Genomic DNA, 25,431 nt, shown 5'->3' with positions numbered 1-25,431 from the left:
TGTAAAACAGAAGCCTAGATGAGTCCGCTAGGTACATCTGAGGTCTCAAAGTAGAGGTGATCTCTTTTTTTTCCAAAGTACATTACTAAATAAACACCAAATATACACCGAAGTCTTTCGAAGAATTCTGAAAGGGAAAATCACACCCTTGTATTTATTTGTTTTCACTTGTCTGGAGTGGTGGGGTACAGCTGGTCAACTCACACATAAAAACCCTTGGCTTTAGAACCAGGTGTTGGAATAGGGCACGCAATCTAAATCCTACTGTATCTGTCAATCTAATTTTTTTTCCATGTAGTTTACCTGTTGGTTTCTGATGAAAGCTTTGTTGATTTTCCCTTGAATGTAGCATGAATAAATGGAACTAGGGAGGCCGTAATTCATGGTTTTACTGTAGAATAATTGCCTAGAAACTCAGTGAGAAGTTCTGAGAAAATCAAGGGCTTTTTGCTTGTGAGAAAGAGTTCCAAGTTGAACCCGTGATTTAGGGATCCTATTCCAAATCAGATGTCCTTTATAGTATGTACCAACTACCTAAAGGTAACCGTGAAACATACATAAAGAATCACACCAGGACGTGTATTACTGCTAGAATGCACTGCCCTGGTTTCCGTTGTACATAATTTTAGCTGAGTTTGCTGGGCACAGACCAGGTCATTGCACCCTGTCACCATGAATGTTCTGTCCCCATTACTGCCCCTAACTCGTGGCTGCGCAAGGTACAGCAAATTAGTATATACCAGACTGACTGTTTGAAGCCACTGCTCTGCTTTTCACTGTTCAGGCATTTGATTGCCATAGGTTGGGGTTGTGGGGGTTAGTTTTTGTATGTTCTGTGTAGGATTGGATATAACTGAGGAAGTTGGAATTGATGAATTTGTCTAGGTGAGTGGTTGAAAATCTTCTGTGGTGAGAGATATGAAGAGAAGAGTGTTGGGCTGTTCTTAAAAGCACATGCCAATATTTTAAGAGTTTTGATGATCTTCCCAACTATTGCCAAATTGATAAGATTTTGATGCTTTCTTGGTAGGATGATGAGGGAATGGACCTGGACCAGCAAGATGAACCTGCTCCGGAAACAAGGATAGAAGTGGAAATTCCAAAAGTTAATACAGATCTAGGAAATGATTTGTATTTTGTCAAACTTCCTAATTTTCTCAGTGTGGAACCTAGGTAATTTTACTGAGCTAATATCCCTTTTATTATCCATTCTTTCTGACGTTTTGAGTGAGTGTACAAACTGTCGGAAAGTGTTCAGCTACCAGGTCAGAATTTATTCCCTGTAGACCACGTTCTTCAGAAAGTGTTAGATTTTCAGTTATCCCCAAATTCTAAATAAGGTCCACAATGTATATGCAGAAGAGGAAAGTTAGAATGTTGAAGGGGAGAAATCATGCAGATTTAGGGGTGCGAAAGCATGTTAACAGCGCCGAGTATTAACCAAGTTATGCTGTTCTCGGGCAACTCAAACTATGATTTTTATATTATTTCAGACCCTTTGATCCTCAATACTATGAAGATGAGTTTGAAGATGAGGAGATGCTTGATGAAGAAGGTAGAACAAGATTAAAGTTGAAGGTATTCATTGACTGACTGTTATATTATCTGTAACACTTCTTTTACTTGTTGGATGTTTCTACAAATGCCTTTAGACTCGTATGCTCATCAGCCAGCTTTTAGTGAGTATTAATGCATGTAAGAGGTGAAGTAGCAGTGTTACTTTAAAAATCGAATTAGTTTCTTTAGGACAGCGATAGAGGTTATAAATATTACGTGATGTATTAAAATTTTAATTTTTTCTAATTCAAGTTCTGCTGATTCATTAGAACATCTAACTACACAACACATTATATTGACAATGTAATAAAAGTATATGAATTAAAAGCTATATTTTGGATCATGTTCAGCAGTCATTGGAGCTATTAGCTGTCCCACCCTCATACTTTGTTTAAGGAGGACTGGACGACAAGCTGCCTTCCTGGTGCACTGTTGGAAAATACCAGCAGGTTTCCATGGCAGTTGCGGTGTGCCAGTAGTCATCATTACTGCCCTTGGACAAGGCAGTCTGGGGTCAGAAGTGTTGAAGAAACACCCTTGCTGCAATGGGTTAGGGGTGTACAAAATTCCAACCCAACCTCTGTCCCCTTGGTAGGTGAGGTGTGAAAGGAAGCAGTCCCTCCTCTAACCTTGATTAAGGTGGGAGGGATTGGGTTCACCAAATACCCTCATCCATTTACAAGGAGAGTAGTGTAGGGAGACAGTTCCACCTTAAACAAGGCAGTAGGGATCACGGAGCAGAATCAACCCTTCCAGCCCAGAGATGAGTCCTGGAGGGTCACATTCCACTGCGACAAGAACAAGAGTATAATGAACCTTCCAGATCTGCCTCCCATAGGCTGCCTCCCAACTGCCCCCCCTCCCCTCCCCTCATCCTTCCCCCACCCTGCCAGGATAGGGAAGGGAGAGAATAGGAAAGAAATACCTGTTGAGAATCATAATAGAATAGGCCCAACACAAACCTCCATGGCAGTTCTGCAACATGGGTAAAGATGTTTTTTAACCTTTGATCTGTGGCAGGTTTGGAGTTTATTTCTAATCATGTGGGCCTGACCATCCGAGGAGGGAGGTGAAGGCTCTCTTTTTTTTTTTTTTTTTATATTTAGGCTGTAGATAGGTTTTCATAACTGCACTGGCTGAAGTCCCACCTACCAGTGTGTAATGCACCTAGCACATCCTTTGTCTGCAACTTGGAGGAAAGTATCCTTCTATAACTGGCCATACATGTTTGGATTGTCTTTGCCGTCTGTACATTTCTTTAGTACTATTGACTTCCTGTCCATCTGGGGTTACAAACAATTCGATCTTTACTCTCCTGCTGAAAGCTTCTAGGTATTGTCCTTCATTTTTATTTAAGACTGTGCCTCCAGTAAATTACAGTTATTTTAATTGTTTTTTGTTTCAGTGTCCCCAAGCACTCTTTTTCATTCTATTGTGATAGTGTGTCAGATTAGGTTAACCATAATTTGGGAAGCAGAGATTGTTTTCTTGTGACCTATTTTGATTGCTTTAATATCTCCATGCATTCAGGCGTTCCCTTCTGTAATCTATTTTCAAGCACGTGTCCTGCTCCCTGTTTGCAAGATTGGACCAATGAGTGGTGTTGCAAGTGGGACATTAGGCTTTTAATATATTGAATCTCTGTCTCATCATGAAGCCCTTTGGAAGATAGCTTGTACAAAGTTCAACCTGTTGGCCATACTCCAAGAAATGGTCAATAGCAGTACTTCAAAGTATCATGGTGTTTTGCTTTTCACTAATGACCGAGCTGAAATACTCATGCACTGACAAAAAATCTCTGGAATGTACTTCTTAGTCCAAAGAAGACATTTATTATTTCACTACGCAAGGTTCCTAAAAGGAGATTAGCATGTAGAAGGCACATGTTTAAAAATAGTCACAACAGTGAAATGAAAATATACATGATTGATTTTCCACTGCAATATACTCAGCAAATATATGTATCTATATTATAATGAAAAGCAAATAATGAATTAAAAATGCATCACTGTAGGGCCTGTCAGGTGCTTCATCTTTCTCCTGCCAGCAAGCCGATGACCCCGTTCGACTGCGAGAAAGAGAGGTCTCTAGCCTCACGGGAAATCTATATCAGGCATCCGACGTCTGAATCTCATACTGTGGATCAGGTTCTCTTTTACATCTTAAAAAACCGAGGAAGGAGATATCTGTAAAAACCCTTCCTGCTGGCACACAAAGTATTCAAACATGCTGGCTAGGTATGCTTTGAAAATAACACATTGGGATTTGCCCATAAACCCAAGATGTCAAGTCAAAGCAAGGCCATTCGCTGCCGTCTGAGTACATTCTTATCAACCAAAGCCCTTGGTGGGGAAGTAGGTACAAAACAGTATGAAAACAAGATAGACAACGTGGGAAATCACAGGCAGCCTTTAACATGGCAATGTCTAATGCTACGATAAAGTCAATAGGAAGAATGAAGCTAAGGATAAACTGAATACACAATGGAGTCTGTAACTAGTGAACACTGGACAACTAAGCCAGGTACAAATTGGTACAACACGAAGTCAGTGGTCAAAACACACATTTCACTACACATGGCTTACTCCTCTCCCTATGCAATCTCAATAGTAGTGTGGGGGTCTTACATTGGAAAAACCTTTCAATGTCCATAGGATCAAAGGAGGCCTGTCTCCAGATCTGTGCCCTAGATGAACCGGAGAAAAAGAACACCTGGGTGCTAAAAAAGGAATCAGTTTTCAGGTAATCCAGTCCTGTTTGGTTTTATCCTTATTAAGTTATTTGAATTTTAAATGCTTTTGTATCATTTCTATGTATAGCTTTATTTAGGGAGTTCTCTACGATTTTCATAATATAAAGTACTTAAAGCTTCAACAAAATGGTATTCAATGTAGTTCATTTGTTTTCTTATTTGCAAGTAATTTTTAATCATTTTAGTTGCATTACCTACATTGGTAGATAGGTTTGAGTTGGTCTCAAAGGAAAACATGTCAATTGTGCCAGAAAATGAAGCACTTAATGCAAAGGTGGTAAATGACTACCAGTCTTCCATTATATATCATGCAGGAGCTTGTGCTGAGCCATTATCTTATTCTCAAGTAAACGTCTTCCAGCTTTAATCTCGGGTAAAAATGAAGCACAGTTTTCTTTCCAAAACTATTGGATTCACAGTTAAGTGCAAAGCTTTTAAATTCTGCAAAACCAATTTAAATAGAGATGCCATTTTGTTAGTGGATGGTGTGTTGTTTTTGGGGATGTACTTTTTTGATTGTTTATCTCTAGAAACCACCCTGGCCAGGGATTCCACCGTGCTTGCGGTTTGTGAGTTTTCAGCAAAGTTTGGGATCTGAGGCATTCTCTTTATCTCTGATGATAGTGATTGGCAAGACACATTGGAGGTATGCAGTGGTATGAGTACAAAGACAGTACAGTGGAGCCAAGACTGTTCTTAGTAGTCAGCTTGAAGGCCAGTAGACTTGGCAAAAGGCAACAGATCAGAGTGGAACACTACATCATGGTGCAGTAATATCTATGTATGCTCTCAGAATCCAAATATCCGTACTGTCACTCCTGGGCTGTATCTTGACCCTGTATAGCACAAGACTGACTTTCGACTAGGTTCCCACTAAACAAATATGACATACAGACGTTGTTGGAAAGTGCCCCTTTTTGACAGTCACCCCCACCTTTCGCCTGTTATATGATGCAATTTTAACTGAAAGTGCACTTGGTTCCTGCTATCCATAAATGCCCCTGCTAAGTCTTTGTCAATTCGTAGACATAGTAAGTGGTCAGGGAAGCCATTTTAAGTGCATGTGCTGACACTGCTCAATACGAGTTCCCCAGCTACACTGAATGATGGCTTCACTGAAAATAGGGATGTTTGTTATCAAACATCTTGTATTAATAAACCCGCACTGATTCCAGTGATGAAATTATAGTACATGCACCCTGAGGGCACCTTAGAGATGCCCCCTGAAAAACCTACCAACTACCTGTGTGCTGGCTGACTAGTTTTAACTAGTCTGCCACCAACAGGTAAGATTCTAATCCCCAACAGTGAGAGCCTCTGCTTTTGGGCAGGCAGGGGTATTAACACGCCCCCTCCCAACAGGCTAACCTGTGAATCTGCATTCCAAGGCCGGGGCTTCAAAGAGCCGACCGGCCTTGGTATGCAGATCTGGCTTCCCTCAGAAGGGAGATGCTGCCCTCCCCCACCCACCCTGCAGAGGGCTTATTTGGCTCTTGGACATGCAGGAAAATTAGTTGCCAGAGAGGCGCGTCCGCTCTCAGGTCAGTCTGTTTTGGTGATGGCACAACTAGGAACTTTGGGACAGGGTTACACCTACTTCCCACAAGAAGTGGTCAAGTAAGGGGCGTAATGACCCAGGGATAAATAGCTGATTGGCTAGTACCCTACAGTCACCTAACACCCCTAAATTCACTATTTAGGGGAGCCCCTGGCACCAGAAAATCGGACCCTACTTACCTGAAACAAAAAGATGGACCCGGAAGACTCACAAAAGCAAGAACAGAAAACTAGCAGCTGACTTAGCTACACTCCTGCCGGCCTGTCTGCTGTACTCGACAGTTGCCTCAAAGACGACTTGTCCTGCATCTGTCTGTGCCTCCAGAAGCACTGTCAAAACCTGACACTCGAAAGTACCCCTGCACCCATTCCCTTCAAGCCCGAGTTGAAGAGGGCCAACAGTGCCAGTGTGGTCCCCCGACCCTCCAGAGATGGAGACCAACTCTGGACTTTAGACAATGCCTGCAACCTCTTTCTGCAGGCTCCCTCCAACCATGAGTATCTCCCGCACTGGAACCTGATGCCAAAAGACACCACTTCACCCAAGCCCCACCACCTGAGGAGAAGTGGGCCAATGTTGTCCCTACCTGCCTGATGATCTCAAGGGTCAAGTCCCTCTGTGTGTTTCCCTGGATTGCCCACCCCCCACTTGCTTTCTCTTTCTAACCAGACCAATCTCCTTTGAAGTAAATGGGACACCCAACGCCATAATACACCCGTGCAAACGGACGCCACATAGCCGCTTGAGGTGACCTGTTGGTGTGGCTTGGAACCTTGCCCCATACTCACCTCAAAGTTCAGAAGGCCAGTCCTGTAAGTGGCTGTCAAGTACCCGTAGGCAGTATCTGTTTCTTCCTCGTAGGATAGCATTAGGGCACCCAAGGCTGAAAAGCACCTCTGCACCTGGACACCCCAGTGCCACCCAAAGTTGCCTGTTGGTGCTGCTTTGTACCTTGCCCATACTTAGCTTAATTCCAGCAGAACAGTCCTATAAGTCGTTGCTAAGTGCCCAAATGCAGTATATATTCCTTTTCCCATAGGATAATATAAGTGCACCTAATGCTTGCACCTCTGCATCCAGACACCCCAGTGCCTCCCAAAGTGACCTGTTGATGCTGCCTTGGACCTTGCTATATACTTACCCTAACTCCTGGAGATTGGTCCTGTAAGTCGCTGTAAAATACCAGTATGCAGTATATGCCTTTCGTCCATAGGATAACAGTATAGCTTCAGATATTGAATTGTGTTGATTTTTCAAACCCGTAAAAATTCATAACTCGAAATATACTTACTTGATCATGATGATCTTGTTACCTGAAATTATATGAAGATAAGTGTCATTTTTATAGATTGGCTTTGATCTCCTTATTGAGTTGTGTGTATCATTTATTGACTGTGTGCTTGCAGCAAGTGTCTAACACCCCTCTCTGATAAGCCTAAGGCTGCTCGACCATGCTACCCCCTAAAAAAAGAGCACCTTGGGATTGCTAGAGCAAGCCCCTGACCACTCATAAGGCATCCCCCTAGACACTTTGCACAGTATACCTCATTTTGGTATACCATATAAAAAGCCAGCTTCCTACAGACCTACATAATGCTGGCTGAGGCATTACTCATTTATGTACCCTACCTCCATGGTTCTCTCTCTCTCCAGCATGGTTGAAGACAGATCATCCTTGCAAAGCTTGATCTCAAGGTCCAAGGCCAGGGACAAGTGTGCTCTCTTTCCTCTGAGAACAGTTACGTTTTTGCCTATGTTTTATTATAATGATTTTCATTGATTGCGAGTATGAAATACATTGGTTATCAGAATGGTAAAATGTTTAAGAAGCTAGTGAAAATATTAATATGTTCTTTTGGCTTAGTCTTTCATGTTCTGTTGTCAAAATAGTTTTATCTTTGGATCCAAGTGACTTTTAGCGTTGCGATGGGTTAAAGTATTGAAAATGAGTATTGTTGGCTAGAGAAGGAGATCCCTTGTATTCCATCTTAGTAAGTAGTGTAATACTTATATATTCTTACAACATCTGTGAATAGTCCTATGTGTGACTCTAAAAGGGTTTACCTTGCTGGAGAATTTTTGTCACTGGTAAGTGGCTTTCTTATTCTCTGAACTTTGCGACTCATGTACTGTCTAAGTCACTGTTATAGAGTTGCTGCTACAAAAAAATAAATACCAAATAACCTTCAAATAATAAGGAAGTAGTGTGGAATAAAAAAAATAGTACATTGTATGGGCTTATGTATATGTTTCTGTTGTTTTCCAGGTTGAAAACACAATCAGATGGAGAACACGGCGAGATGATGAAGGAAATGAACAAAAGGAAAGCAATGCCCGAATAGTTAAATGGTCAGATGGCAGGTTAGTTTTGAGCATGTTCATGTGAAAAATAATTTTCACCATAAGTAGAAAAAAAAAATGTCTGTTGTTTTCTACCTATGATTAAAAATAGTTGGTCACATAAATGTTATTGTATTTCTTACTTTGAAGTAAGAACTATCAGGTGCTCTTTAATTAAGTGCCTTTCACCCATGACTAACATATGCAGAACCACACGTGACCCTATCTTACCCTGGTTTCTTGCCTTCATTGCAATGGGCAATAACATTGGTCAGCCAGTTCCATTTAAAGGTGTGCTTTCAAGAGTTTCTTCATTATCCCCTCAGTCAAGGGCAGAGTAACTTGATTCAGAAATCCCTTGATTTATACTAGTCAGAAACTGTGCAGAGATGCATAATGTATACTTTGCAAACAAATGTACCACACCCATAGTCAGTCTTACGACTTACAAGTTATTGCTGAGTCTGCACTTTAGTGTCCTTGAGCAATGCTACTATTTTGAAGCTGCTTCATTGGAGTTTTGTGGGTTGCCTTTGCACCTTAACTTCCAGACTACCTTGTCTGTTTCCAAGGTCTACAATGACAGGCAGATTGCCATGAGTTATTTCTTTTGCATCCACTGTTACAGTGTAGAAATTTGTTTTACCCAAACGCTCAATGCATAACTATACTGAGAACAACCTTGTGTATTTAACACAGTGGTGGTTCTACAGGCTTTTCTTGATGTCCTGAAATTTCATAACATGCATCCTTCAAAATTATGTTTGTTTGTGTCCATAATCAAAACACTGTATTCCTTTCATGGTAGGTGCAATATAATGGACATAGCTAGTCTTCCAGGAGCGTACCATGCATCAGACTTTATCCAATGCAAGGTGACCTGAGAATGCATTGTTCCTAAAGTGATTCGGTAGTGATTTTTCTCTGTGCCCAATATATGCATATATCTGATAGAGACTTCTAGTTGCAGATTCCTTACCTTAGAATTGTCTGCCAGGTGTCAGACTGGATCCGGAGATTTTTTTCTTTGAGCAGTACCCTTGTGCATCAATAGGTGTCGTCAGTCGACTCTGCAGGCGTCGTTGGTGTCGTAGTTGCCGTGATGACATCAGGAGTAGTACATAGACGCCGCCTCAGCGCAGTGACATCAGCACTTTTCATTCCGTGCCACACGCTGATCTGGAGAGTTACCTTTGGTCAATTTTTGACTGACTTCAACTCTTTTGTCGACTTTTTGTGAGTTTTTGGTGCATCAAGGGATGTCTCCGAAGACCTGCTTCAAACCGTGCGAGGACTTCACTGCATGATGTCAGTGATGGATCCGCATCGGGTCTGTTTGTGGTGCCTGGAGTGGAACCATGAACTGAAGTCGTGCTTTGAGTGCTAGGCCATGCACCCAAAGGCTTTGAGGGAGCAGTCCCTCAAGTTAATGGTGGCCCAGTGCTCGACTCCGCATAGGTCCCGGTCTCGCTCGAGGGGAAGGTCTTGAGCTTGTTCGTTGAGCTACCACCACTCGTCTTCTTCGAAGTCTTCAGGTCAAGGTAAGGAGAAGAAGTTGAATAAATCCTGTCATCCTTTGACTTCACCCTGTTGCTCGGCTGATGTGATGAGAGAGGAGCGTCAACGCTCGAGGCCTCAGCCTTTGGAGCCTGCTTCTTGGTCCGCCTCCCCAAGTTTCCGGGAGCTGGAGTGACCCCTGCCCAATTAAAGGAGCTTTATGCAGCCATGCGCCTGATTTTGTTTTTGTTTTTGGGCAGCCCGACCCCCGCTATGGCGCCTTCAGGCCCAAGGGGTTCTGTTGGGTGGGGCCTTCGGGTTCCGTGGCTCTGGCTACAGCCACTGAAGTCCCCTCTGGATCTGCTCTCGGATCTGCACCGGTGTCAGTCGGAACATTGAGACCTTCCCCAGCGCTGGTTCGATTGTCGACCCTCCCGTTGTTGGTGGTGCCCACCATCGACCTGATCCTTATCCCCAATGACTCTGAGTCAGACAGGCGTCGGGCCGACACCGCTGCTTTTCTTCGATGGGGCCTATTCACCCCAGGTTGTATTCTGACCCTTATTCTTATGGGTCCGAATTTGGGTAAGAATTGGAGGGGTCCTTGGACCCTTATGAATACCAGGATGACCCTAACTTGGACTGGGCACAGTAGTTGGGCAAGGCCAGAGTTGTGGATACCTCTCCAGACATTGGCATGCTGTCTCTGTCTACCATGGCTACAGCAGAGGGAGCAACTTGTTCCATGGTGATCAGTAGAGCGGCTGAGGTCCTCGGCCTTGAGCTGCCTACTGTTCTGGTCAGATTTAATCTCCTGACGGAGGTGCTTCAACCAGATGCTTCCACATCTGAGCCTTTTCTTCCATTCAATGAAGCCCTCACCAATATCCTTTTGGGTACTTGGTGCAGACCCAACCCAGGGGCTCCTGTGGCCTGCTCCGAGCGACTCTAAATTCCTGTCCCAACACCCCACGCCTGAGAGCCTTGTCATCCAGGCATAGTCATCCTCGGACGCATTCCCTTCTGCACCTCCGATAGGGAATCAAAAAGGCTGGAACAATTTGGGAAGATGATGTTTTCTTCCTCCATTCTCATGCTGCGGTCAGTGAACATCATCGCATGCCTTTTGGGCCGTTGTGCCGCAGTTACCGGAGGAGGCCGGTGCTATTGTCTCCCAGGCTGTCACCGATGGGAGGGACGTGGCAGATGTGGGCTGGATACAACCCACTCTCTAGGTAGATCGGTTGTGAGGACGGTGACCTTAAGGCACCATGCCTGGTTACGTACATCTGGTTTCTCATGGGATGACCAACAGACTATTAATGGACATGCCCTTTGGTGGCTCCTGTCTCCTTGGAGAGGTTCAAGGACTCGCGGGCTACGGCTCGGTCCCTCGGCTTTTCCACTGCCCTTTGTCCCCAACAGTCCACCTTTTGTGGCCGCAGAAGGGGCTTCCTGTTGTGTCCTTTTCCCAGCCACCGTGCCACCCATACTGTTCAGCCGCTGCTTGGTCGGGAGGCGATATCCCGCGTGGTCGTTGAAGGAGGACTCACCCCAGAAAGTGATCTCCCACCTTCTGACTATGGCGAACCTCTTGCACACGCTGGGGTTCACCATAAACGTTCCAAAGTCACACCTGACTCCCTCTTAGACGCTCCCTTCCATCAGAGCTGTTCTGGACACAGTGCAGTTTCAGGCTTATTCTCCCGAAAAGCGAGTCCAAAATATTCAGGCTGTGATTCCGATCTTTCAGCCTCTATCTTGGGTTTCAGTGAGACTGACTCTGAGGCTACAGGGACTCAAGGCCTCCTTCATCCTGCTAGTGACAGATGACAGATGTCAGATGGCTTATGCAGGCTCTGCAGTGGGACTTGAAGTTCCAGTGAGTGCAGCATCAGGGAAATCTCTCCGAAATGGTTCAGATCTGGGAGGGGACTACGAAAGACCTGCAGTGGTGGCTTTGGAATCCGCATTGGGTTAACAGCAGATCCCTCTCCCTTCCCCAACCATATTTATCCATAGTGACAGACGCAACACTTCTGGGAAGGGGCGGCCACGTGGGAGAGGCGGAGATCAGAGGCCTCTGGTCTCCCGCGTAGTCTGGACTCCCTATCAGTCTTCTGGAGCTCCGAGCCTCCTTTACGCCTATCTGCCTATACCACTTCTGTCCAGAATTCCCAAGAAGGTTAATAACGATCGGCCCCAAATAATCTTGGTGACTCCGGACTGGGCATGGAGAGTATGGTATCCAGAGCTATTGAGCATTTCCACCAATCCTCCACTCAGACTGCCCCTTTGGGAGGATCTTTTGTCGCAGCAGCAGGAGACTGTACTCCACCTGAACCTGTCCACTCTCCACCTTCATGCGTGGTGATTGAGCGCCAGCAGTTGACGGCTTTGTCCTTCCGTCCCTCCATCAAAACTGTATACGCCTGCAGCTGCCATAAATTTGTGGCATGGTGTACCAATAAATCTGTTGATCCTCTCTCTGCTTCTCTTTCTGAGGTTCTTTTATTCATTCTTACTTTGGCTCAGCAGGGCTCTGCTTCGGACACCTTTAAGGGGTATTTAATGGGCTATCTCAGCCTTTCTTAGGTTGCTTGACCAGCCTTCACTCTTTAAGTCTCCTGTTATTAGTAGATTCCTTATGGGCCTGGCCCATTTGTTTCCTCCCACTCCGTTTATCATGCCTCAGAGGGACCTCAATCTTGTCCTTACTTACTTGATGTGTACTCCCTTTGAGCCAATGCATAATTGTCCCTTCTGGCTCCTTACTTTCAAAACTGTTTTTCTTGTTGCCATCACTTCTGCTCGCAGAGTGAGTGGGCATCAGGCTCTATCTTCTAAGCCCTTATTTTTGTCTGTTCACCCTGACAAACAACACTAAGGCTTCCTTCCTTCCCAAAGTCATTACACCTTTTCATGTAGGCCAGTCCATCACTTTGCCTACTTTTTATGCACATCAACATCCTTCTTATGAGGAGGAGAGGCTCCACCGCCGGGCTCCAAAAAGAGCGTTGGCGTTCTATCTCAATCGTACTAAAGATTTCCGGGTGGACGAACAACTCTTTGTTGGATATGTCGGTGTGAAGAAAGGGAAGGCGGTGCAAAAATGTACCATCTCACAATGGGTACTTCTTTGCATCAGGATGTGCTATGCTTAGGCAAAAAAAAGTAACCCCCAGAGGGCTTGTGCGCCTATTCCACCAGGGTAACTGCTGTTTCCACAGCGTTAGTATGTGGAGTTCCTGTCCTGGATATCTGCCAGGCAGCAACGAGGGGCATCCCTGCACACGAGTACTAAACATTACTGCCTGGACAGTCTGGTCCGTAGGGACGCCTACTTTGGTTGTTCAGTCCTGCAGGACTTTCTAGTATGATCTTGGTTCGCAGCCCACCTCCGAGGATGGCATTGCTTGGGTATCTAATCTAAGGTAGAGAATCTGCAACTAGAAGTCTCTGTCAGATGTACAAGTTACTTATCTTCAGTAACAGTATATCTGGTAGAGATATATTCTAATTGCAGATTCCTTACTGACCCACCCATCGTCCCCGCTTACAAACTGATTTCTAGGGACAGGGCTTCCCCATTCAGGGCCTTAGCTCTGGCACACAATTTCAGTGTTCTTTGCGGCTCTGTGCTTTGGCGTGGAAAGTCGTGAAAAGAAAATGATGTCACTGCGCTGAGGCGGCGTCTATGTACTACTCCCGACGTCATCACGTGACTACGCCGCCCATGGAGTCGACCGAAGCGCAAGGGTATTGCTCGAAGAAAAAAAAAATCTCCCAATCTAGCCTGACGCCTGGGGGAAAATTCTAAGGTAAGGAATCAGCAACTAGAATGTCTCTCTCTACCAGATAGATCATTACCAAAGGTATGTGACTTGTACTTTTTCTCTAAGTGCACCCCTCCAGGTCCTCTAGTTTGGCCAGCACAGTGATCAGCTGCTGAAACACTTGCACAACAAATGTTTTCATGGTTTCAGACATTCTTTGTTCACTTTGGTCTGCAGTTGCAGTACAAAGCATCAGTTTTGTCTCAAACCCTGCCGTACTTTCCTGCACCTCTCTAGGAACAACATCTGAACATCTTGCTGAATGTATGTAGTAGTGATCCCAGCTATTTTCCTCCTCAATTCCCCCTGTATTTTCACCAGTCTTGCTGTTATCCTTACAATCACTGAACTCAAGCTTCATTTGTTTCTTACCTTTTCTTCTCCAAGATGTCTTAAAAGTGCCTGTTTACATTAAGGCACTAGATAATTTCAGGTGTCAGAATGGTTTTCTTATACACACAAGTATCCTACCAAATAAAGACCTTATAAGTCGGATGTCTCAATCCTTGTATTGTGTGTAGTTAGTCATTCACCTCTGTTCAGATAACTGATTACACAATGGATATACTGGAATTTATGAACGATCAAAATTGCGTACTACACATTCTAGAGAAAGGTTGATGCCAGACCTGCTCACGAGCCAAGACAAAACCCACCCTATGTAATGTCATCAGTGCATTATAGCTTCTCAAGTGCACTTTCCAATGTCACTCTGCAAGAGGGTCTCCTTTGGCCTGCAAAACTGCACTTACTGACTGACCTCCAGTAGGCTTAGTCCCCGCTGTCCACCACAGCTCTATTCAGGGCACCATGGGGCCAGCTCTCTTTCCGTGACCTCACACAGGCCTCAGCCTAGCACATTGTAGCTCTGGTTGGAAGGTTATTTCAGTGTAAGAATAAGGCAGGATTTTCTCATCCTGCCAGTCAAGCCTTTGAATGAATGAGGGGTTTTGTAGAGGGCAACAGCTACTAAAGAGTGTCCCCTAGAAGGCTGCCATCATGCCTCATGCTGCTCTAGCACACCTGTGTGTAGTGGTCTTAGACAGTCGCCGAGGTTTACCACTGTATTGTGTTGCAATTCAGTTTCATGTTACTTTGTATTGCTCATGCACACTAATTATTTTTTTTACAGTTTAACTCGTCATTTACAAATTTTAAGTACATTCAAGATTGTTTTTTCAAACAAGACTAGAAGCACTTTACATGGGTAACAAAGAAACATTCATGTTTTTATTTTCTGTAGAATACAGAAGCAGTTGAGGAGCTTAGGGGCACGTGTTTACTTCCCACTCTGATTGGACGTTCACGTTATTGCAACAGTGATAATTGTGCCGAGCTTTGCCTCACCCCCCCCTTTACCTCACCCCCCCCTTTGCCTCACCCCCCCCTTTGCCTCACCTCCCCCTTTGCCTCCTCCATTGAACCATGCTTTAAGTGCTTAATCACTTTTAAAAAGGGGAGTCAAGGGCTCTCGGGGGAGAACTACTACTGCAGAACTAGTACCCAACTCTCAGATGTCCATTGGAGTGCATGACATTATTTGATACTGCACTCTGGACCAATTAACCTACCAAAATATAGTGTTAAAGAGGTTCTGGTAAAGAATAATAATGCTGGTGCCTACGAAAACGTCATCAAATAAAATATATCTGTAACAGCTAAGCTTTGCAGCAATATCAGTGATCCTTATATGTTAGCAATGTATTTTATGTCATAAGAACGTCAATAATGATAACATACAGAATAGGTGTAGAATATTGCTCATCATTTTTTTTTCTTCCCATAGCATGTCATTACATTTGGGTAATGAAGTCTTTGATGTTTACAAAGCACCACTCCAGGGGGACCACAACCATCTCTTTATAAGACAGGGAACTGGTCTTCAGGGCCAAGCCGTATTTAAGACCAAATTAACTTTCAGGTAAGCAACTAAATGTTGAAGTTCACTCCTTTTTTTTTTTTTTTTTTTTTTTTTTTTTTAATTGGTAACACGTTTGGTGAGTTTTACTTGCAGCTATTCGTTTTGGATCTTCTCAACCACTCTGCCTTTGTCGTATAATTTTAAAGGCGTCTAAAATTGGACCTACCTTTAGTTGCCTGTGAACATGTTCAAGGAGACATTGTGTTTTCCAGAAAAGGGGATGGTTGTTGAGGAGTAGCCTTTGTATGAAATTAATTCCTTATGCATTTGTCTGATACAGTCTCCCATGTTCTTTGACTTTGGTGTGAAAGATGTGCCATCATTTTTCCCCTTGTCTGGTGTCATGATTCGCTGCTAACATGATAGAAACTATTTTATTGCAACACTGTCATCACCAAAACGTATTTGAGAAATTGAGTACTGTATAATAAAAAGTATGGAGACACATGGACCACAGAAGGATGAAGCTTTAGAGTGGCACCACTTTGAAAAATCCTAAATGCATAAATAAGAGGTAGAAAAAAAACAGGTTAGTTGATGAAGAATTTGTGAAGCATATTTCACTTTTGGAACCAAGTTATTCCATTATTAGTTTATGCTGTGACATATTTAAATCTGTATCGCGGCCGCTCCTAGTTTTAAGCTCCTGCCTTGTGATTTGGGTTTTTACAACCCTTCTGCACTTCCCTTTTAGCACTATTGCTTGAGACCATTTTCTCTCTTTTCCAACATTCTGCTAGATTTTAATAATTCTTCTCCCTTACCTCTGTCTGTAGAGCAATTTGTAGCTTGTCTGACCACCTTTTATTCTTGCCTTTTCCATTACCACACACAATAACCATTCTATCCTCTCCTCACAGCTACTTATTCTCCAAAACCAACCTTCGTGCACATCATGTTTAACCCCTTTGCTGCCAGGCCATTTCCCCTTTTGGTACCAGGCCTTTTTTTGGCTATTTGGGGCAGTTCGCACTTAGGCCCTCATAACTTTCTACCCACATAAGCTACCCATGCCAAATGTGCGTCCTTTTTTCCAACATCCTAGGGATTCCAGAGGTACCCAGTGTTTGTGAGTTCCCCTGGAGGAGACCAAGAAATTAACCAAAGTATAGCGAAAATTTTGTGTAAAAAAAAAAAAAAAAAAAATGGGGAAAAAAGGGCAGCAGAAGAAAGATTGTGTTTTTTTCCCCCCTGAAAATGGCATCAACCAATGGCTTCAGGAACAGGCAGACTTGAATTCGAAAACCACATTTTTCAACACAATTTTGGCATTTTACTGGGACATACCCCATTTTTACTATTTTTTTGTGCTTTCAGCCTCCTTCCTGTTAGTGCCAGAAATGGGTGTGAAATCAATGCTGGATCCCGGACAATATATATTGAAATTGAGGTGAAAATGAGCCATTTCTGTCCACGTTTTCCCAGCTGTGGAACATTTTTTAAAACAATATACCGTTATGTCTGCTGGATCCTTTTGGTTGTGAGGCTATATAGGGCTTGTAGGTTCATTAGGAACCCTAAGTACCCAGAGCCAATAAATGAGCTGCAGCCTGCAATGGGTTTTCATTGTATACCGGGTATACAGCAATTCATTTGGTGAAATATAAAGAGTGAAAAATTTCCAAAATGGGTACAAGAATAGGTGTTGAGAAGCAGTGGTCATTTGCACACCACTGAATTCTGGGGTCCCCATACTAGCATGTGAATTACAGGGCATTTCTCAAATAGATGTCTTGTTTACAAACTGACTTACATTTGGAAGGAAAAATGTAGAGAAAGACCAGGGGCAGTAACACTTGTTCTTCTATTCTGTGTTCCCCCAAGTTTCCTGATAAAATGGTACCTCACTTGTGTGGGTAGGCCTAGTGCCTGCAACATGAAATGCCCCAAAACACTACGTGGACACATCAAAATTATCAAATACAAAACTACCTGTTTTTGCAAGGGGGTGGCGGCGCCTGTGTTTTTGGTCCTGGGCTCAGCAGCGAACAGGGAAGAGCCAAAAACATGTTGAAATTGAGGAGGAACCAAAGCGGGTGCAAAAGGGCTGTTTGGGAAACAAAACGTTTTTAGGCTGACAAGTGGGGCAGAATCTTTATCAGTATAGATGCAACAATGCTGAGTGGTAGGGATTTTGTGGATTTCTGCAGATTCTGGAAGTTTCCATCATAAAAATGTGTGAAAAATTTGTGATTTCAAGCAATTTTGGAGGTTTGCAGGGCATTGTGGGTATGAAAATGGTGCGGGTTGCATGTGAAGCATACCACCCTGGACTCACCCAGAACTTACCCAGATGTTTAGTTTTCAGATGTGTCTAGGCCTCGTAGATTTTTCTACATGGCAGCATCCCAAAGTCCAAAAAGTGCAGCCCTCACCATTCCAAGTGGGTTGATTTTGAGAGTTAGCCAAGCTCTCATGGCCCAAACGTAAAACCAAAACACAAAATAATCAAATGTCCTCTTGCTTGCGGTTGGGATAAGATCTTTTAGTGTGCAGGGGAAGATCTGAAAGAGTGTTACCCCCTTCAGTTGGGGTGGGGGCATAACCATGCCCATACTGGTTTGTAGCCACCACCCCACTATTTTTTATTTTGTTTTTAATTCCCTGGCATCTTGTAGGCTTTCTGCCCTCCGGAGAGTGGATCAGTGGTAATTGCCCCATCTGCTCACCGGTGGGCAGAACGTGTCCCCATTTATTTGGGGCAGGGGTATGGCCATACTCCAACCCTCCTTTTTTTAAATTTTTTAATTTTTTTTTTAAATAAAATCTTCCCTGGTGTCTAATCGGCCTTTCTGCCCCCTCCTTGGGGCTAGATGGTCCTTACAGAAATAGGCCGATATGCCCTCAAGGGGGACAGAAATGTCCAACAGTAATGTACCCCAATGGGGAGCGACCCTTGCCCAAGGGGCTGCCCCTGCACTCCCAAAACACACACACCGATCCCTGGTGCCTAAGTGGTTTCTGCCCCCAGGGGTAGATCGGCCTAAAATAAATTTGCCCCCCAGGGGAGCGACCCGTGCCTAGGGGGTTACTGCCCTTGTGTGAAATTGGCGTAAAAAAAGTCCCTGGTGTCTAGTGGTTTCTGCTCCCCTTGAAAAATAGGCTGATCTGCCCCGAGGGGGGCAGAAATGGCTTAAAATAAAATTGGAGGGAGCCACCCTTGCCTAAGGGGTTGCTCCCCACATGTAAAAAAAAAAAAAAAAAAACTAGCTCTGGTGTCTAGTGGGTTCTGGCCTCCATGGGGCAGATCAGCCTAATTAATATACACCGATCTGTCCCGGGCGGGTGTGCAGAAAAGGCCTAATGAAAAAATGCCCCCCTTGCGGAGCGGCCCTTGCCAAAGGGGCCGCTCCCCTTATATATAAATAAATATAAACAAACATCCCTGGTGTCTAGTGGGCATTTCTGCAGCCCGGTCGCATTATGATCGGGCTGCAGAAATGCTCAAAGTGACATGAAAGGAAAGGCCATGTCTCTGTGCTGTCCCCCCCACGATCGGAAGAGAAATGCACAGTGATTCCCCTTCTATCCCTGCCCATGGCTCATGAGGAGTGCGCTAGTGCCCCACCCATGGGCCAGGTGCAGGACGAGCTGGTCTCTGCACACGGTAACCGTGGCCACGGGCGAAACCAGCTCATCCCAGGCACTGTAGGGGTTAATGGTTTTTGTTTAACATTTCTATTTTTGGCTCTTCTTTCGCCTTCTCTTTGTTCTCCTTCCTTTTATTGTTACTGCTCCCTCAGTCATTTGATTTCCTGTCCTGTTGTCTCTCTTATACAACACCTCTATTGTTCTTAGGATTGCTGTAACATTGGAGAGAACAAGGGCGTAGGAAGCTGGCTCTGTGTATATACTATACTATATCAAAATGAGGTGTGCAGAGAGTCCAGGGGTTCCCCAGAGGCCTAACAGAGGCTAAAGTAGATAATACTAATGCTCTTTTGTGATAGTGTGGTCGAGCAGTTGGGCTTATCAGAGGGTAGTGCAAAGTATTTGTTGTACACACATAGACAATAGAAGAAGCACACACTCGATGACTTAACTCCAGACCAATGGTTTTTATATAGCAAAAATATCTTTTTTTAAATTTATTTTTAGAATCACAAGATTCAAGTTGCAGGTAAGTACTTTAATAGATTGGTATTTCACACTTGTATCAACAGTACTTTGTTTGAAATCAATATCAATAATACAGTTTTTGAAATATTGGCAATAATCTGTTTTAAAACTTGACACACTGAAATTTTCAGAAACAGTTCCTGGAGGGAAGAAAAGTTCGATAATTTTACAGGTAAGTACAACACTTACAGTTCCAGTCACCAGGGGAAGGAAGTCCACGGGTTGGGGTTCAAGTTAACCCCAAACACCCACCACCAGCAACACGGGCTGGCCAGGAGCAGAGGTCAAAGTGTAGGCAAAATTAACATGGGCTTCTATGGAGACAGATCTGCAGGCAGGTAAGTACCCATGTCTTCAGAGGGCAGACCTGGGGGTTTTAGAGAAACACTTGAGGGGGATTGGGGGGGAGGGGGTAAGAGTATGTACCAAACATCGACCCGCAGCCATATTGGAGAGACCGGGTGCAGGGTGAAATCAAGGTGTCTGGTCTCCAATTGTTCTCTATGAGGGGACCCCATGGGTCACTTAGAGGCTGCAGGCGAGGTCCAGGAGGTCGTCTCAGGCGAACCACAGGCTGGACAGAGAGGAGGGTCTGCTGAACGTTGCTGCACCGGGGGTCGGTTTCTCCAAGGCCTGGGGGCTGCGGTTGCAGTGGGTCTTTAGGCGTTTGGTATCTTCGTCCGGAGCTTTTGCAGTCAGGGGAGTCCTCTGGATTCCCTCTGCAGGCGTCGTCTTGGAGGAGTGGAGCGATCAACCCAAGGTGGACACTTGCTCGGAATCGCCTGGGGATCCTCTAGCTGGTTGGACCACCTGGACACGGGCCGTGGGCGTCGTCGGGTGCAATGTAGTTAGGACTCACGTATTTGGAGTGAGGTTGGCGTCCTTAGTTGTTGTTTCTTCTGGGACAGGGCCGCTGTCCACAGGAGTTCTTGGTCCTTTTGGGTGCAGGGCAGTCCTCTGGAGCTTGGCGGATGTCGCTGGTCCCACTGTTCTTTTGCAGGTTCTTTGAAGCAGGAGCAGGCCGATAGGGCTGGGGCCAAGTCACTTGTCATCTTCCTTCTTCTCTGATGGGGTTTCAGCTTAGCAGTCCTTCTTCTTTCTTTTCAGTTTGCCAGGAATCTGACGACTTGGGTTTAGGGGAGCCCTTAAATCCTGGATTTAGGGGCGATACAGGGGTCAGAGGGCAGTAGCCAATGGCTACTGTCCCTGAGGGTGGCTACACCCTTCTTGTGTCCACTCCCTCTGGGGAGGGGGACTGTAAGGAAATGCCTCCTTGGCATGGTTGCCCCCTGACTTTTTGCCTTTGCTGATGCTATGTTTACAATTGAAAGTGTGCTGAGGCCTGCTAACCAGGCCCCAGCACCAGTGTTCTTTCCCTAACCTGTACTTTTGTATCCACAATTGGCAGACCCTGGCATCCAGATAAGTCCCTTGTAACTGGTACTTCTGGTACCAAGGGCCCTGATGCCAAGGAAGGTCTCTAAGGGCTGCAGCATGTCTTATGCCACCCTGGAGACCTCTCACTCAGCACAGACACACTGCTTGCCAGCTTGTGTGTGCTAGTGAGGACAAAACGAGTAAGTCGACATGGCACTCCCCTCAGGGTGCCATGCCAGCCTCTCACTGCCTATGCAGTATAGGTAAGACACCCCTCTAGCAGGCCTTAAGGCCCTAAGGCAGGGTGCACTATACCATAGGTGAGGGTACCAGTGCATGAGCATGGTACCCCTACAGTGTCTAAACAAAACCTTAGACATTGTAAGTGCAGGGTAGCCATAAGAGTATATGGTCTGGGAGTCTGTCAAACACGAACTCCACAGCACCATAATGGCTACACTGAAAACTGGGAAGTTTGGTATCAAACTTCTCAGCACAATAAATGCACACTGATGCCAGTGTACATTTTATTGTAAAATACACCACAGAGGGCACCTTAGAGGTGCCCCCTGAAACTTAACCGACTGTCTGTGTAGGCTGACTAGTTCCAGCAGCCTGCCACACTAGAGACATGTTGCTGGCCCCATGGGGAGAGTGCCTTTGTCACTCTGAGGCCAGTAACAAAGCCTGCACTGGGTGGAGATGCTAACACCTCCCCCAGGCAGGAGCTGTAACACCTGGCGGTGAGCCTCAAAGGCTCACCCCTTTGTCACAGCCCAGCAGGGCACTCCAGCTTAGTGGAGTTGCCCGCCCCCTCCGGCCACGGCCCCCACTTTTGGCGGCAAGGCTGGAGGGAACAAAGAAAGCAACAAGGAGGAGTCACTGGCCAGTCAGGACAGCCCCTAAGGTGTCCTGAGCTGAGGTGACTCTAACTTTTAGAAATCCTCCATCTTGCAGATGGAGGATTCCCCCAATAGGGTTAGGATTGTGACCCCCTCCCCTTGGGAGGAGGCACAAAGAGGGTGTACCCACCCTCAGGGCTAGTAGCCATTGGCTACTAACCCCCCAGACCTAAACACGCCCTTAAATTTAGTATTTAAGGGCTACCCTGAACCCTAGAAAATCAGATTCCTGCAACTACAAGAAGAAGGACTGCCTAGCTGAAAAGCCCCTGCAGAGGAAGACCAGAAGACGACAACTGCCTTGGCTCCAGAAACTCACCGGCCTGTCTCCTGCCTTCCAAAGATCCTGCTCCAGCGACGCCTTCCAAAGGGACCAGCGACCTCGACATCCTCTGAGGACTGCCCCTGCTTCGAAAAGACAAGAAACTCCTGAGGACAGCGGACCTGCTCCAAGAAAGGCTGCAACTTTGTTTCCAGCAGCCTTGAAAGAACCCTGCAAGCTCCCCGCAAGAAGCGTGAGACTTGCAACACTGCACCCGGCGACCCCGACTCGGCTGGTGGAGATCCAACACCTCAGGAGGGACCCCAGGACTACTCTGATACTGTGAGTACAAAAACCTGTCCCCCCTGAGCCCCCACAGCGCCGCCTGCAGAGGGAATCCCGAGGCTTCCCCTGACCGCGACTCTCTGAAACCTAAGTCCCGACGCCTGGAAAAGACCCTGCACCCGCAGCCCCCAGGACCTGAAGGACTGAACTTTCACTGAAGAAGTGACCCCCAGGAGTCCCTCTCCCTTGCCCAGGTGGAGGTTTCCCCGAGGAACCCCCCCCTTGCCTGCCTGCAGCGCTGAAGAGATCCCGTGATCTCTCATTGACTAACCTTGCGAACCCGACGCTGGTTTCTACACTGCACCCGGCCGCCCCCGCGCCGCTGAGGGTGAAATTTCTGTGTGGGCTTGTGTCCCCCCCGGTGCCCTACAAAACCCCCCTGGTCTGCCCTCCGAAGACGCGGGTACTTACCTGCAAGCAGACCGGAACCGGGGCACCCCCTTCTCTCCATTCTAGCCTATGCGTTTTGGGCACCACTTTGAACTCTGCACCTGACCGGCCCTGAGCTGCTGGTGTGGTGACTTTGGGGTTGCTCTGAACCCCCAACGGTGGGCTACCTTGGACCAAGAACTGAACCCTGTAAGTGTCTTACTTACCTGGTAAAACTAACAACAACTTACCTCCCCCAGGAACTGTGAAAATTGCACTAAGTGTCCACTTTTAAAGTAGCTATTTGTCAATAACTTGAAAAGTATACATGCAATTGAAATGATTCAAAGTTCCTAATGTACTTACCTGCAATACCTTTCAAACAAGATATTACATGTTAAATTTGAACCTGTGGTTCTTAAAATAAACTAAGAAAAGATATTTTTCTATAACAAAACCTATTGGCTGGATTTGTCTCTGAGTGTGTGTACCTCATTTATTGTCTATGTGTATGTACAACAAATGCTTAACACTACTCCTTGGATAAGCCTACTGCTCGACCACACTACCACAAAATAGAGCATTAGTATTATCTCTTTTTACCACTATTTTACCTCTAAGGGGAACCCTTGGACTCTGTGCATGCTATTCCTTACTTTGAAATGGCACATACAGAGCCAACTTCCTACATTGGTGGATCAGCGGTGGGGTACAAGACTTTGCATTTGCTGGACTACTCAGCCAATACCTGATCACACGACAAATTCCAAAATTGTCATTAGAAATTGATTTTTGCAATTTGAAAAGTTTTCTAAATTCTTAAAAGACCTGCTAGGGCCTTGTGTTAGATCCTGTTTAGCATTTCTTTTAGAGTTTAAAAGTTTGTAAAAGTTTGAATTAGATTCTAGAACCAGTTTTAGATTCCTAAAAAGTATTCCAACTTTTAGAAGCAAAATGTCTAGCACAGATGTGACTGTGGTGGAACTCGACACCACACCTTACCTCCATCTTAAAATGAGGGAGCTAAGGTCACTCTGTAAAATAAAGAAAATAACAATGGGCCCCAAACCTACCAAAATACAGCTCCAGGAGCTTTTGGCAGAGTTTGAAAAGGCCAACCCCTCTGAGGGTGGCAACTCAGAGGAAGAGGATAGTGACTTGGAGGAAAATTCCCCCCTACCAGTCCTATCTAGGGAGAACAGGGTCCCTCAAACCCTGACTCCAAAAATAATAGTCAGAGATGCTGGTTCCCTCACAGGAGAGACCAACACCTCTGAAATCACTGAGGATAACTCCAGTGAAGAGGACATCCAGTTAGCCAGGATGGCCAAAAGATTGGCTTTGGAAAGACAGATCCTAGCCATAGAGAGGGAAAGACAAGAGATGGGCCTAGGACCCATCAATGGTGGCAGCAACATAAATAGGGTCAGAGATTCTCCTGACATGTTGAAAATCCCTAAAGGGATTGTAACTAAATATGAAGATGGTGATGACATCACCAAATGGTTCACAGCTTTTGAGAGGGCTTGTGTAACCAGAAAAGTGAACAGATCTCACTGGGGTGCTCTCCTTTGGGAAATGTTCACAGGAAAGTGTAGGGATAGACTCCTCACACTCTCTGGACAAGATGCAGAATCTTATGACCTCATGAAGGGTACCCTGATTGAGGGCTTTGGATTCTCCACTGAGGAGTATAGGATTAGATTCAGGGGGGCTCAAAAATCCTCGAGCCAGACCTGGGTTGACTTTGTAGACTACTCAGTAAAAACACTAGATGGTTGGATTCAAGGCAGTGGTGTAAGTAATTATGATGGGCTGTACAATTTATTTGTAAAAGAACACCTGTTAAGTAATTGTTTCAATGATAAACTGCATCAGCATCTGGTAGACCTAGGACCAATTTCTCCCCAAGAATTGGGAAAGAAGGCGGACCATTGGGTCAAGACTAGGGTGTCCAAAACTTCCACAGGGGGTGACCAAAAGAAAGGGGTCACAAAACCTCCCCAGGGGAAAGGTGGTGAGACAGCCAAAAATAAAAATAGTCAAGAGTCTTCTAAAGGCCCCCAAAAACCTGCACAGGAGGGTGGGCCCAGAGCCTCTTCACAAACCAATCCTGGGTACAAGGGTAAAAACTTTGATCCCAAAAAGGCCTGGTGTCGAAACTGTAGTCAGTCTGGACACCAAACTGGAGACAAGGCCTGTCCCAAGAAAAGTTCCACTCCAAACTCCAATCCAGGTAACACTGGAATGGCTAGTCTCCAAGTGGGATCAACAGTGTGCCCAGAGCAAATCAGGATCCACACTGAAGCTACTCTAGTCTCTGAGGGTGGGGTGGATTTAGCCACACTAGCTGCCTGGCCCCCTAACATGCAAAAATACAGGCAGCAGCTCTTTATTAATGGGACAAGTGTAGAGGGCCTGAGGGATACAGGTGCCAGTGTCACCATGGTGACAGAAAAACTGGTTTCCCCTGGCCAATACCTGACTGGAAAAACTTATACAGTCACCAATGCTGACAATCAAACTAAAGCACATCCCATGGCAATGGTAACTTTAGAATGGGGAGGGGTCAATGGCCTGAAACAGGTGGTGGTCT

At 45.4% G+C, this 25,431-nt stretch overlaps 1 protein-coding gene across 1 annotated transcript in view; it reads left to right on the top strand.

Annotated features, from left to right (window-relative positions):
* The window catches only part of LEO1 (LEO1 homolog, Paf1/RNA polymerase II complex component), a 127,582-nt gene that overhangs the window by 43,762 nt on the left and 58,389 nt on the right, over positions 1 to 25,431 (top strand). Inside the window, exons 5-8 of the mRNA XM_069222467.1 lie at positions 1,031 to 1,173; positions 1,494 to 1,578; positions 8,134 to 8,228; positions 15,327 to 15,461. Coding sequence (XP_069078568.1) covers positions 1,031 to 1,173; positions 1,494 to 1,578; positions 8,134 to 8,228; positions 15,327 to 15,461 — 458 coding nt within the window. The remainder of the gene's footprint in view (positions 1 to 1,030; positions 1,174 to 1,493; positions 1,579 to 8,133; positions 8,229 to 15,326; positions 15,462 to 25,431) is intronic.

Source organism: Pleurodeles waltl, chromosome 3_1, assembly GCF_031143425.1.
Source record: "Pleurodeles waltl isolate 20211129_DDA chromosome 3_1, aPleWal1.hap1.20221129, whole genome shotgun sequence".
Taxonomy (NCBI): domain Eukaryota; kingdom Metazoa; phylum Chordata; class Amphibia; order Caudata; family Salamandridae; genus Pleurodeles; species Pleurodeles waltl.
The sequence above is the reverse complement of the archived record's forward strand: the minus strand, read 5'-3'. Positions and strand labels throughout refer to the sequence as shown.